General features: G+C 38.4%; 1 protein-coding gene across 2 annotated transcripts in view; it reads right to left on the bottom strand.

Moving 5' to 3' along the window:
• NSMCE2 (NSE2/MMS21 homolog, SMC5-SMC6 complex SUMO ligase) overlaps positions 1-14,410 on the bottom strand; it is a 231,119-nt gene that overhangs the window by 172,394 nt on the left and 44,315 nt on the right. For both annotated transcript variants that reach the window (XM_005688848.3, XM_005688849.3), the window contains exon 3: positions 11,859-11,965. In XM_005688848.3, the coding sequence (XP_005688905.1) occupies positions 11,859-11,965 (107 nt within the window). The remainder of the gene's footprint in view (positions 1-11,858; positions 11,966-14,410) is intronic.

The raw sequence follows: 14,410 nt of genomic DNA, 5'->3' as shown, positions 1-14,410 counted from the left end.
ACTATATACCACCTTTCACTTTTTTGGGGGAGGGAGGGCCAAAACACATTCCTATTTATAATAACACATCCCTATTTATAATCTCATTTTATCCACAATCGCCCAGTGAAGTATGTAGGGCAAATATTGTGATAACTCCCATTTTAGAAACGAGGAAGCTGAAGCACAGAAGTTTCCATGACTTGTCCAAGGTCACAGCCTGGCAGAACAAGGATGAGAAGTCAGATCTTTACTTTCCAGCCCAACACTCTTATCAACGAAATGCCAACTGCTGAGAAAGTAGTAAAGGTGACTGTGATTTACTGAGACTTGACTTTTAGACTAATTTCATCTGGCTTTGTGAATTTTCATTAATTTCCTTTTTTTATGCTGCCTGATGAGTTAGTCACTAAAACCATCAGATCAGAAAGTATAAATTGTCTCATATTATTTCCTCATTGTTACCAATCGATGTTCAACTTTAAGTGTTTCATAATAAAGTGACTCAGAGACTAAGCAAGCCCAATCTGCATTAGTCACTTGTTGAACTGTTACAAGAGATTTCTGCAGAAATAAGCATTTACCAAAAAGATGACTAAATTAAGGACAAAAAGTGAATGTAAAACTTACGCATTTTTTCCTTCTAGTTTAAGCTGTGGCATGAGAAAATCAACGTGAGGAAACAAAGCACAAGCCACTTATAAATGGCAACACGTTTATTCTGAGTTTAGGGGGTTTAGAAGAGTGAACCAATTTAAACAGCATGTGGCAGACATTTTCATGATGAGAAAAGAAGTTAAAAGTTAACAGGCCAGAGCGCTGACCCTCGCCTTTATACAGCACTTTTACCTCTCAAGCGCTTTCACACAGGTTATCTCATTTCTTAATCAAGAAATCACTCTGTGAGAGGTAGCGGCAGATACTACTGAGTTCATTTTGCAAACCTGCTTAAGGTCAACACAACTTTCCAGTAGATAGGTATAGACAAAAACACAATAATTAACCTGAACAGTAACATCAAATAATTTACTACTGTAATGGGGATGCATTTCACAAAAGTAAAACATGTTAATTCCATATTTTGGCTGACCAATAAATACCATTTCTATTATAGACAATATCGCATGACATTCTAACTTCACCTATATTATTTATGGGTGCTTTAAGTAATATGGTAAGAATTTATTCCAAGAAAAAAATTGAGGCTTTTTCTGTGTTTGCTGAGGCTTTTTAAGACACAGTGTAACCACACCTCATGAGCCATATTTATTTTCTGATTTTGTAAGAGGGATGCTCTGAATACACCCAGGATTTAGTTCATTTAGGGCTTCGATTTAGTACTTCATGTGGCTTTACTGGCTTCTGTGTCATGGTGGAGGCTAAAATAATCCTCAGAGTGACAGACAGTAACCTGATGGGTGGAGTGGGTTTGCTCCTTGGTACCAATGACATGCCAAGAATCACAAATAGATGAGGCAACTGAAAGGCACTTGAAGCATGTGGGACCCCTGGGTGTCGGTCAAGGGGAAAGTTAAAAGCAAGCAAGTCAGGACGTCTGGAAATCAATTGTGTGATGCAATAATATTAAATTTATTCCTGGTCTTGCTTCCAATTTTAAGTAACAATGACTTGGTCTTTTTGGGGGGTCAGGGGAGGTGGTGGAGCTGCTTTGCACAGCATGAGGGATCCTAGTTCCCGGACAAGGGATGGAATCCTCACCCCCCTGCAGTGGATCTACAGTGGGAATGCGTGACAACAACTGGACCAACAGGAAAGTCTTTTTTTTTTTCCCCCAATTTATTTTGGCACCTGGACAGGGACTTGAACTCTGGGCCTTCATATTAAAAGTCTGATGCTCTGCCAGTTGAGCTATCTGGACATGGTCTTTATAAAGACTGTTTTCAATCAGAAGATAATTAAATGATTTTCTTAAGATCACATAAAGAAAAGAAGAAATAATTAAACTGGTGTATTTCTCTAGCCTATGAGAAATGTGCATAAGGATTTTCACTATTTTAAAAGAATCTTATAATATGTGACATTAATTTTCCTTTAAAAAAAAGCCTCAAAAGAAATAAAAATCAAAAAGCTCAAGTGATTAAAATATCAGGCTGGTCATGATACAAAAGAATGAAAGTCACTATTGCTAGAACCTTGATGCTTTAAGAGAGAAATAGTAAAAAGAAATTCTCGCCATTTTCTCAATGACAATTCACCGGGCACTGGCTTGCTGCAGTATCAAAGAGCTCTCCTTACCAGCACAACTGCTAACTCACATGCATTTGCTTTCTCTCCACTTATGTACTTTCTTTCTTTCACCTGTCAACAATTTATATAGATTGCACATTTGAAATAGTGCTGATAACCCATACATAATGATACTTTGGAGGAATAAATCCAACACATTTTTCTCTCCCAATTATTTGTTCAAAGGGCGCTAATTAACAAACACTACTTAACGGTGGAAATGTAACTGAAGAAATATTTCTCTCTGTGCACATGGGTATATAATTATGCTGTTTATTGAATTATCTCACTTACATCATTAAGTAATTTTTATTTACTTTAGGAAACATCAAACGTTAATCCTGAATTACTAAAGTTTTTACTTAGCTGTCTATTCCTTGCTATAGCATCTTCATACTATGTTATATAGGGCTTCCCAGTGGGGCACAGTGGTAAAGAATCCGCCTGCCAAGCAGGAGACACAGGTTTGATGTCTGGGTTGGGAAGATCCCCTGGAGAAAGAAATGGCAACCCACTCCGGTATTCTTGTTTGGGAATTCCATGGACAGAGGAGTCTGGCAGCCTGTAGTTCATGGGGTCACAAATAGGCACGACTGAGCACAGAACACAGAGCTGGTCCTTATATCTAGTAGGCCCCCTCTGCCATTAACTAGCATGTTAAGGGACACAATCTCTTCTTCATTGCTGCAGACAAAAGTAGACTTACTGACCAAGGGACTTTGTATCCAGCTGGCCAAATGTCATGCTTCTCACTGGCTTGGTCCCCCAGATTCCACCCCATCCTTTCCGCTTACAACACTATGAGCACCAAGTTCCCCCCAACATTCTCACCACCCCCGTTACCAGAAGACTCCTCCTAAGGAAAGAGGGCCTTCCTTCAACGCCTCAAGGACATAATCAACTCTGGCCTTTCCCAATGGTTTCCTGCTGCCTACTCTGCTCTCTAAATGTTAACTCAAATTTCCTCTTCAGATACTGTTTGAACTTGATCAAAAGAAATGACTTCTCCTTTACAGAACTCTCTGAGCAACTTTATAAATGAGCCTTGACAGAACTGTTCTCGCTGCTTTCACGCTATCACTTTTCATTGTTTCCAGAACTCTCTGACCTGCATTTGATCACCCTCACTTAAAAAGAGATTGAGGCTTAAACGGTAGAAAAGCCAGAATTTAAGCAAAGGCTCTTTTCCCTTACTCTGAATTTCTTAAGCATGTTTGTTTTATCTGTGTCAAACTATTTCAGTTAATATTATTTTGTAGCCTACTTTATATACACATGTCAAGAGGCTTTTATATCTTCATTAAACTAAGCATACTATTGGCACTAACTGAACAACTTAATTATGAGATTAATAAACAAGCAGCTGTTTCAACTCCACACTTGGCAAACGCATTCATTTTATAGTGAGTCTTAGCACTTGGTGATCAATTCCGTGGCTCAGTCTATTCTCCCATCTCTCTTCTGCAGTGAGCCCATGCTCACGAGCACCAAATAGTGGGGAAAGGCCAACATCTCAAGATCTGTAATACTTACCAAGTATGGTGAAAAGTCTGGTATGGAAGAAGGCTCAAGTGATTATCTAAAATAAGAGTTTGATGCTAAATGTGGACTATGCGCAACGTCATAAATGAGCAAGAGCTTGCTGTATTAAAGAATATTCACATCATTTAAAGAATTCAAGTGATTAGCTGTCAGCATTGCCTAGTTCCAAGACCAAGGTGTTCAATAAGCACTGAGAGTTGTGCTGAACCAGGTTTTCAGGGTCTATGTGCTTTTCCTATCCACACCAATGCTGTGTCCTTTCTGCCTATATTATCCCTTCCTCTCTTCCTTTCCTTCCCCCAACTTTTCTGAAGCAATACCCCACACATGGAGTCTTGTTTGCTTCAAAGAGAGGCTCTGATGGCCAAGCAACTACTGCATGTTTTTAAAAAGAGCTGTTTCTTCCTCCTTCCACTGCCAGAATAATGCAGTCTTTTCGGAGGTCTGGCCCGTTCCTGATTTTCTGCCCAGAAACATCCTGTAGGTCCACTTCAGGTAGGGACTTTAAGGGACTTCCTAGATCCCTGGATGCCATGAAATCTGGACCACACACTGCTGGATCCATCATCTCTCAGCCTCCTCCATAAGGAACGGGGATTGAGACAACAGAAGCATTTTCCAAAATGGGTTCTGTAAAGTATCAGTTCTTCCCCAAAGAGATTTTCAAACAAGTTTAGGAAATAACTAAATACCCTCCTTTGGAGAATCACAATGCACAAAAGCATCTTAAAGGCTTTGGAGTCTTGAAGGAAATTCTTTTAATCAAGCATTCCCCAAACTTATTTGACCACAAAATCCTTTTTTTCCTATTATACTTATTCACATCCTGATTAATTAGCATTATGGAACAAACTTGAAAATGTCCACGAGAGGCACATTAAGGCCCAGTAGAGTGTAAATGTTTTAGAACTCTGAATAAAATCCAACACTTGATACCTACAAAACACAAAGATTTCTATAAACCACCCACGATAATCAGTCTTAATACAACACAGACCAGAAATTTCACCAATTAGCAGCTATATTACTTGGGAATCTAAGAGTTTTATATCTCAATTCCTTTCTATAGAGGCAACTCAATTAGTGAAATACTATACCCAGATCTACTCTTTTTGTGTATTAGACACAATGCTACTAAAGACAACCTTAATTTAGGAAGAACTGCAGGGGGAGTTCTAGAGCAATGGAATAGAAATTAATTACCAGCAATCACAGAAAGAGACACATTCTGGCGCCAAAAGGCTGAACAGAGAATATCTACATTAACCTTTTTTTTTTGGTGGCTGTGCTGGGTCTTCGTTGTTGCACAGGGGCTTTCTCTGGTTGCAGTGAGCAGGGACAACTCTAGTTGCGGTGTGCAGTGAGTGACTTCTCTTGTTGCAGAGCATGGGCTCTACAGCACATGGTTATCAGTAGCTGAGGCTCCCAGGCTCTACAGCAGAGGCTCAACAGTTGTGGTGCTTGGGCTTAGCTGCTCTGCGGCACGTGGGATCTTCCCAGACCAGGGATTGAACCCGTGTCTCCTGCTTTGGCAGGCGGATTCTTCAACACTGAGCCAAGAGGGAAGCCCTCTACATCAACTTTTCTCCCCTGGTTAATTACCACATCTGGGCAATATCCCTAGAGATGAAAGGAGCATTTGTTAACGTGGATGGAAAGGCACCACACGCTGTTCTGGAGAGCTAGTGGAGGGTTTCACAGTACTTTCCCATCTGGTTCTAGGAGCTCTTCACTAATTCCATTGTTAGCCCTTACCTGACAAGAGTCATTTCTCCCAGGCTCAGGAATCTTCTGCCCCAGTGTTACAATCCCTCCTTCTACCTTTGTCAATGAGTCACAGTGTGAGGTGCATTATTACATCCAGTCACCAAGTGGTCACAGCCAATAAATCACATCCTCTGCCCTGGAAGTTTCTTCAGAGACTATAAATCATTAGCTTTCTCTATGAGAAAGGCTCCCCAAATCTGGTATAACCAAAAAAGTAACTCCCAACTTACAAGATACCCCATAAGATTTCATGTTAAAGGAGAAGATTTTAAAGTAACTTTAAAATAAGATCTATAAAAGGCAAAGTTTACCAGGTGATGAAGGGTGAAGGGTGAAGAGGCAGTGGGAAGTGATATGTCAAAAACATTCTAAACTAGTTGCATAATGTCAAGGCTGAGGTAAGCTATACCTTTGACCCATCTTGTTCTTTTATTATATCTAAGATTGTGTTGGTTTCAACAACTTGCACGAGGTATATTTCCACTCTTCTAACTCTCAACATACTAGCTTTCAAAGGCAGATAAAACGTTCGTGTTAGCTTATCAAGTAAAAAAGCCACAGTGCACAGGGCATATATCCATGAACAGATTTATAAGGAACAACCCAAGTAAGCTGATCCAGCAACTAATTGCCCCTCTCATTAGAAGAAAAATAGCCTCCTCCTCTATACTTGGTAGGAACTGTTATAAAAAACTGATTTTAAAAACTGCAAGAAATATGTGGTAGCAACCTGACATAAATGCTTTCAAATCTTAGATAATCTTTAAGATGTATGTAGTACAAAAGACAGCAGCTGAGGAAGGTAAAGAAAATACAAATGCTCTGGGTTTTCCATAAGGTAAGATATTCAAGCAGCACATACTGAAAGAACCATACACGGGTAAAATCTGACATTTCCTTTAAGATTTGAAGTTTGTTACAGTAAAACCACACAATTAAGTATCATGACCAAAAAAAAAGTATAATGTGAATCTTAAGTTTTAGTTATTTTTACTAAACTCTAGGGTTAGACTGCTCATCAAAAAAGCACAGAAAATGAATATTTCACCACTGACTGTTAATAATATCAGTAAATAATAGGAACCTCTTAGGCCATTTGTTATTTAGTTTGGCAGGGGTGGGGGGGCATCTTTTTCCACTATGAGAATTAAGGTTATAAAAAAGTTACAAAGGCCACCCCCATGACAGCAATTGGACTCTTCATCAACTCTCATTTGAAAAGAACTTACCTGAGAATCAATTTGAGGACTCTTTGGATCAAGCTGTTACCCACCTTCTGGACTCTGAAGCCCACAAGATGGACTCCAGGTTTAGTTTAAAACCATGACACAAATCCAGAACCAGAAGTACACAGTATACAGTATTATCACTGCTTATTCAACAGATGGAATAAGGCCTCCTGATCATGGAATCAGCTTCCTTGATAGCTCAGTTGGTAAAGAAACCACCTGCAATGCAGGCGACCCTGGTTCGATTCCTGGGTCAGGAAGATTCCCCTGGAGAAGGGATAGGCTACCCACTCCAGTACTCTTGGGATTCCCTTGTCGCTCAGCTAGTAAAATATCTGCCTACAATGCGGGAGACCTGGGATCCATTCCTGGATTGGGAAGAGCCCCTGGAGAAGGAAAAGGCTACACACTCCAGTATTCTGGCCTGAAGAATTCCATGGACTGTATAGTCCATGAGATTGCAAAGAGTCAGACATGGCTGAGCAACTTTCACTTTCACTTTTCAATACATAAGAGAGTCTCACTTCAAGAGGGATAATCCATGTGACCAGTAAAATGGCTTGAGAAGCAGAGTATCAGTAATGAAATTATTCTTATTAATAAATCAACTACTGCCATAACTTGCTTTACTAATAAAGCCAGTTCCTGGCTCATGGCAGGCACTCACATCTGCAGATGAATGAACCCTTGACCAACCTTAGGTAGGTTACTTGGCTACTGTACAGACCTTAACCTTTCTATGTATAAAAGCAGGCTTTCTCTGACAATTTTCTCAAATTAAAGTCTTCAGATTGATCAAGGCACTTTGAAACTCTGACATCAAGGAGAAGGAAAAAAAAAAAAGATGCCTCCATTTCATGTAAAAAGTCACACAGACAAGGGAAAGTTATATGCTGTGATCCCCATGTTGAAGCTCATCAGACTTTCCTCTTAGATTAAATATCACTTTATCAGGAAGGAGTCCCCTAACCACCAACCTACTGACCAGAGGATATTATGCCCCCTGAGTTAATAACTCTCCTTAAAAACTTTATTTTCCCTTTGCAGTACACAGTACAACAATCATTAAATAATGACTGTACTGCTCTTTGTTAAATGTCTGTCTCCCTCTCTAGACTTCAGACATTCTGAAGGTGAGGTTGCGTGGGCTTTGCCGATTGACCTCCAGATTCTAGCACTGAGAAGTACCTGGCATATCAGTGTTTAGAAAACATGTGTTCAGTGAACGTTTGAGAACAAAAAGCCAGCCAATGGTGCCCTTCAAGATACTCAAATAATAAAAGCTTAGAAATCAAGAAAGGGAACATTAGGTCATCAAAAGCTAATGTTTAGAACATCGCTCTGTTCTCAATATGAAACTGAGAAAAGTTTTTCCTTAGCAGTCACAGTGATAAAAGAAGTAAATGGATCATAGCATATCTATGTGCCATTTTACAGCTTTCAAAACACTTTCATCACATGTGTGGTCTCATGACTGAAAATCTCCATAGAGTTCCTACTGAATTGTTTGTGGTTTAACATATTTTAAAGAGCTGTGACAGGTATATAACCCATTTACTCTGAAGGCTTTTATAAATGACTTACGGACTGTCTGGGAATTTTGGGTTTTTTTTAGTGTTCACTGCATAATATTCCCTTTACAAAACAGCTGGGACGAAGTCTTTACTTCTTTTCTTTTTTTAAGTTTCAGAGCACTGAAATAAATACTGATTCCAAATAAAAACTTCAAGCATTGTAGAAAATAGCAGCTCTATTTTCTCAAAGGACAAAGAAAGGCGATCTGAGTGCTTTGTTAAAAGCCAAAGGGACTTCCCAGCGATGGCTGGTAAATTGAGCCACACCTTTAAGGTTCCAAAGTAAACTTCGAAAACATTTGCAGAGGTTTATAACCTTCAGAATTCTGTGAAGATGAGAGCAGATGAGAGATCTTCTTTCAAATACGAAACTCCAATGCTCTTTGATGAGTAAAAATTTTTAAGCAGAAAAGACCAGAGAGTAGACCAGAACCTTGGCAAAGGATAAAGGAACGGCGGTACTGCAGCTCCTAACAGTCTATGGCAGCGCAGAAGTGGAACAGGACTCACACGGGTTCCTACTGCCTGTATTCTTTCTTAACTGTTGCTGCTGCTTAGTTGCTAAGTTGTATCCAACTCTTTCGTGACCCTGTATTCCACCACGCTTCTCTGTCCATGGGATTCTCCAGACAAGAATACTGCAGTGGGTTGCCATTTCCTTCTCCAGGGGATCTTCTCCCAGGGATCAAACTTATATCTCCTAAACTGGCAGGTGGATTCTTTACCACTGAGCTACCAGGGAAGTCCATTCTTTCTTAATAATTTGATTTAAAACAATTTCTTTGTTTTAGAGATCATAAACACCTCATATTGTAACTCATTCAAGCCAAAATCTAATCCTACATGATTCTTGGATTCCAAAGGAGGACAGGTTAAAGCCAATAAAAGTTTTAATTCAAAGCTCTGAAATAAAGTGAGCAAAGGACTTGTTTTTAAGAAAGATCCTGTTTCACCTTTCTCAGGAGTGTGTTTGGAAATCCAAGATTGTAATAACACAGTATCTTTACCTCTATCAAATTTTATGAATGTCAAAGTGTTTGATACACAGTATCTAATCTGATTAACACATTAATCTTATGAAACAGGCAGGCTAAGACTTTTATAGGTGAAGACCATGAGGTTCCAAGAGGTTAAGTTTTTTGACCCATGATCATAACTTGGAAAATGGGAGCCCCGGAGTTGTAACAGTTTCTGATCCCTAGACCCTTTCTATTCCTAAAGAACTATACCATTTTGGCCCCTTTCAAGCTGCTGTTCATTCTTTATCCCTCATCAAAACAAGAAATAAAATGGCAGGAAGACAGTACTTCCTACTGTGTAAAGAGTGAATAGTATATAAAGAGGATAAAATATTTTCCTCAAAATAATGGTCATATCTCCACTATGTCTCTATATGGTTTTAGGTCTTAGAAATCTTACAAAACTATGATTTGCTATTCTTGGTCTCATATCAAGCTTATATAGAGAGCACAACTTTGCATAAGAAAAAACTGCAACTAAACATGCTTTCTCCTCTTACGAAAGATCAGGGACCTTCCTGACAAGCATTAGAATCACTGAATCCAAGTTGCTCCACAGTGCAGGGTGAGGTTAGGGCTGAAAAGCTGGATAAAACTCCAAGCACCATCTTTCCTGTTTAGTAGTGTGGGGGTAATGGAATGAAGCCTCAAGATGAAAGAAATGCTGTTAACTACTGAATATGTGTGAGAGGAGGGTTGCTTTTCCTTTTATGAGTGACTCAGTTTTTTGAAAGTAGGAAAGTCCAATTCTTTCTATAAAAATATCACGTGTATCTGTGAATCCTAAGGTTTAACAGGAAAAAAAATCCACATTAAGTTCTTCAACTTTCAAAATCTGTTTTCTTATCTATAATGTACACTGTGCTGTTTCCTTTGCAAAACATCAAGGTTAAAGCAGAAAAGCCTATCAAATAACCTCCACAGAATGGAATGGTCAGTGCTGGACCAGCCCATGTCACAGGTCTAACTCCCAACTTCGGCAGCAAATATACTGTATTCATGGGCTTCCCTGGTGACTCACTCAGTAAAGAATCTGCCTGCCATGCGGGAGACCTAGGTTCGATCCCTGGGTTGGGAAGTTCCCCTGGAGAAGGGAATAGCTGCCCACTCAAGTATTCTGGCCTGGAGAATTCCATGGACAGAGGAGCCTGGCGGGCTACAGTCCGTGGGGTCACAAAGAGTCAGACATGACTGAGCAACTTTCACTTCACTTCACACTTTATTCTATAAAAACAGCCTTGTTCTTTTAAGGCAGTGATTGTCAACCTTGGATACATAATAGAATGGGTTTTAAAAAATACAGGTGTCCCAATCCTGCTCCAGACAGACTGGTAAAATCAGGATCACTTTAGTGCAGGGTAGGGACTGGCTGGTTCTAGGGGTCAGCTGGAGTTGAAAATCATTGCTATCAGTTTCAAAGACCATACATGATACCATTTTCATATCTTCCTATGGAAGAAATATTCACAGGCCAAAGACAGTCATGATGGTTAGAAACACCAGAAGTGAATGAGTATATTACTTGGATATAAGCAGACATTCTTAAGATAGTCACAAATGCTACACTTAGTAATTATTAACCATCAAAAGAAAAAAAGGAGAAAACAAAATTTTAAAGACAAAAAAACTCAGAAAACGGCATATAATCAGAAACATAACTATGTAATACTCACTTAAATCTGGCTTAAGCATTAAATCATATTCAAAAATTTCTCTTCCACTGAACAGCAGCTAATCTTGTAAAATATTTGAGTTTTAGAATTTTCCCATAGATATAAGTAAGAAAAAGCAAATAAAGAAACCAGAAGTACAAGACATCCTATTACACAGGTATATGAAATCAGTTCAAAGGGGAGTTTCCACTGCTCAGAGGACAAAGCACTTCTCAGAAACATTACTGCAATCATATTGCTCATTTCTTACTCAACACAGTACTGCTGAAAAGGATGTTGCTATGTTCCCACCTTAACTGCTTTATGTGTTGTTCCTGTGATAGCCGGAGCCAACAAAGTTAAGTTTGGCTTCTGGAAAAGACAAAATGCCAAGCTGCTTTATTTTTAAACTTGCTCTAAAACGCTTCCCTATTATCTGATTCTATGAATTTTGCAATAGCTACATATTAGTTACAGCTGGAGAATGAGTAACCAAACCTGGTCTAAACTGTATGCTTAAACAAATGTAACGATAAAAACAAGTTCTATGCAGTTTTTAGTTTTTTATAAAAAACTACTCACATTCAAAGGGGGCTTAGACTAATAAAATCTGAGACCAAAGAATGCAAGGAAATCTAAACTGTAATATCCTAATTAAATCTAGGTGACCTATTTAGGAAAATAGTTAAGATTCCTATTCTACGAACTTCCTGATTAAGAAGAGATTAATAGCTACCACAGAAAGGATAAGAAAACATTAAAGGTTAGAGAAGATTTTTGATTTTGTGTTTCTATTTCTAAGTCAGTCACTTGTAACCAAATATAACCAGGTGAGTGGTGTAAACTTACATGGTTTATTGTAGATTGCACAGCCTTTAAATAATGGTTTAGTTCCCGATCCATCATTGCAAATTCAACCATTGCCTTATCCATACTGTATTCACTACTCACTTCAGCTGAAAAATAAAAGGGAAATAAATTATTGTTTTTCACTTAAAATGCCATATCTGGGAAAAGCTGTACCAACATAATTGTTAGTCAATGGTCTATGTAAATGATTTTGCAAAAGTATTGCATCTTTTAAAATGTCTTCAATATACACCTGGTTCATTCAAAATTTGAAGAAGATGGCCAACAGAAAAAGGCCTGAAGGTGGAAATGTAGACTCAGACACACGAGTCTCAGGCTATGCCACCTACCTGGACGATCTGAAATCAACCACTACACTTTTCTCAGCCTCAGTTCCATCATCCATTAAAGCAGTCCAGTTATATATCTGCACATGAACCCCACAATATCATTAAAGATCAAATAAGGAAGATTTTTCACTTCTAGTAGTGGTAGGCTGGGTTATGCGGACCAATCCTCCTACTGAAGACAACTAAAATCACAGGGTAAAACAGGAAAAAAAGAGATCGCCTTAAAAACAAAAGTCACAAAACAGTAAGAAAAACCAGGGCCAAATCAGAAGCAGAACGCAGGATCCAAAGTTGCATACATTCCCCTAGTAACTTGAGGGTCCCCACTCCTCAGAATAAAGATGAACTGGAGTAATAAGCCCACCCTGCTCCTCCAGGCTGGAGGGAAGTTGCCCTTGGCCACTGAGCAGAACAGAGGGCAGAGAGAAAGAACAAACGTGTTTCTGAAAAACTGTAACAACAAGCCACAGCAGAAATAGATCCCCAAATGTTTCGGGTATCGGTCAGAGCATGAAACAACTGTCCTTACTGTATTTAAAAATTCAAAAACCCTCATGGAACAAGAAGGTTACAAAAAGTGACTAGTAGACTAGGAAAGTGAGATAATATTAAAAGTGCTTAAAAGAAACATTTTCCCCAAGCTCTAGACACACAATTTAACAGATCAGGAAAAGACAGAGAACACAGGATAATAAAAAAGTTAGCATTTAAAAACCTGAAAGAAATGCAAATAAAACTGGTGTCCTTAAATCACATTTGGGGATGCACACACTCAAAGACTCTTCATTCAAATACCCTAACTCAGACCAATGTCAGTATTCCTTGTCTCCCCTGAAGAACAATACAACTGTCTAGCTCAAAGTTATAAAATAATGTAAAACCCACTTACATTTGGCTTTTAAGAAATTATTTCCTAGACTTCTAAATTATGCTTTAGTTTTACAATAGTCAATAATAAACACATTCCTTAAAATATCTCCTGGGTTAACATGCTTTTAGCAGAGCATCTCTTGGCTTGTAACACCCAGACTTCACAGAATATATGTATACCTCTACAGTTTTTTGTTTTTCTTTTTGAGGAGTGGGAAGGAGCAGGGTTTATGTAAGAAAAAAATTGTATTTACATTCACAAAATTAAATACAAATTTTAAACAAAATGATATAAGAGAAAGGTCTCAAGTCATATACCAAATAAAATAGTAAGACTATTTAAAAATGTCCAAACATCAATGAAAGAGACATGTTGCTTAGTTGTTGCTGGTACCAAATGTGTCTCTATTGCCATAATTTAGCAACTGTTTGTTAAAAATCCTATTAATTGCTTGGTGATCAGAAAGAGAATTTTAAACAATCTATATTCTAATGATGATCGGTTGTGACTTCTAAGTATTTTACTGTATATATTTACATTTCAGCAAATTGGTTAGGAGTTTGAAATTGACTTATAAAATTTTTTTTAGTTTTTTTCCCATTTAAAATAATGTAAAATATAAAAAAAGAAAATCTTTTTAAAAAGAGAGAAGTAGGCCCCTGATTTCACACAAGCTTTATCTAATTAAAGGAAATAATGGTGCAGGTTTTTTGGTTTGTTTTCTTAAAGAAATCAGTGTATTTTATGTGTAATGGATTCTTATTTTGGGACCACTGAAAAAAGTGGGTAAAGCTGGTAACCTGAGCAAAGACTAACAGCATAAGCTGCTTTCTAAAAAAATTCAATAATTAATGGAAACTTCAACCTAAATAGAAACTTTCTAAAGGATGTATCAGGGGCAAATATAAGAAATAAAAATCTGTCAGGGGCTTAAAGCACCACGAACTGACATCACGTTGGCAACCTTCCTCTGAAATTGAGTTAATTTTTGAAAGCACTTAGAAATGTGCTTTTGACATTCAAGTTTGCAAAGTAAGCAGGATGGTGCTCTTTATTATCAAGGGCCCACGGATAATAGTAAGACTTGAATTAGATAACAATTTAAAATATAAGGCAAAGGAGACCTTCCCTGCAAAGGAGAACCTAAGCAGTGATGGCTAGGCCAGGATTTGATGGCATGAAGCCTAGGGGAAGCATCTAAGGAGGCCACCTGGGCACACACAGCTTCCACTAAGGCGCAAGAATGTTGGGACAGGCTAAAGAACCTAAGTGATGAACAGTGCAGCCCAAGGCAACAAAGAGAAAACACAGGAAGACAGCAGGAAGCTACT

Source organism: Capra hircus, chromosome 14 (genome assembly GCF_001704415.2).
Source record: "Capra hircus breed San Clemente chromosome 14, ASM170441v1, whole genome shotgun sequence".
Taxonomy (NCBI): Eukaryota; Metazoa; Chordata; class Mammalia; order Artiodactyla; family Bovidae; genus Capra; species Capra hircus.
Note: the sequence above shows the minus strand (reverse complement) of the source record. Positions and strands in the feature narration are given on the sequence as shown.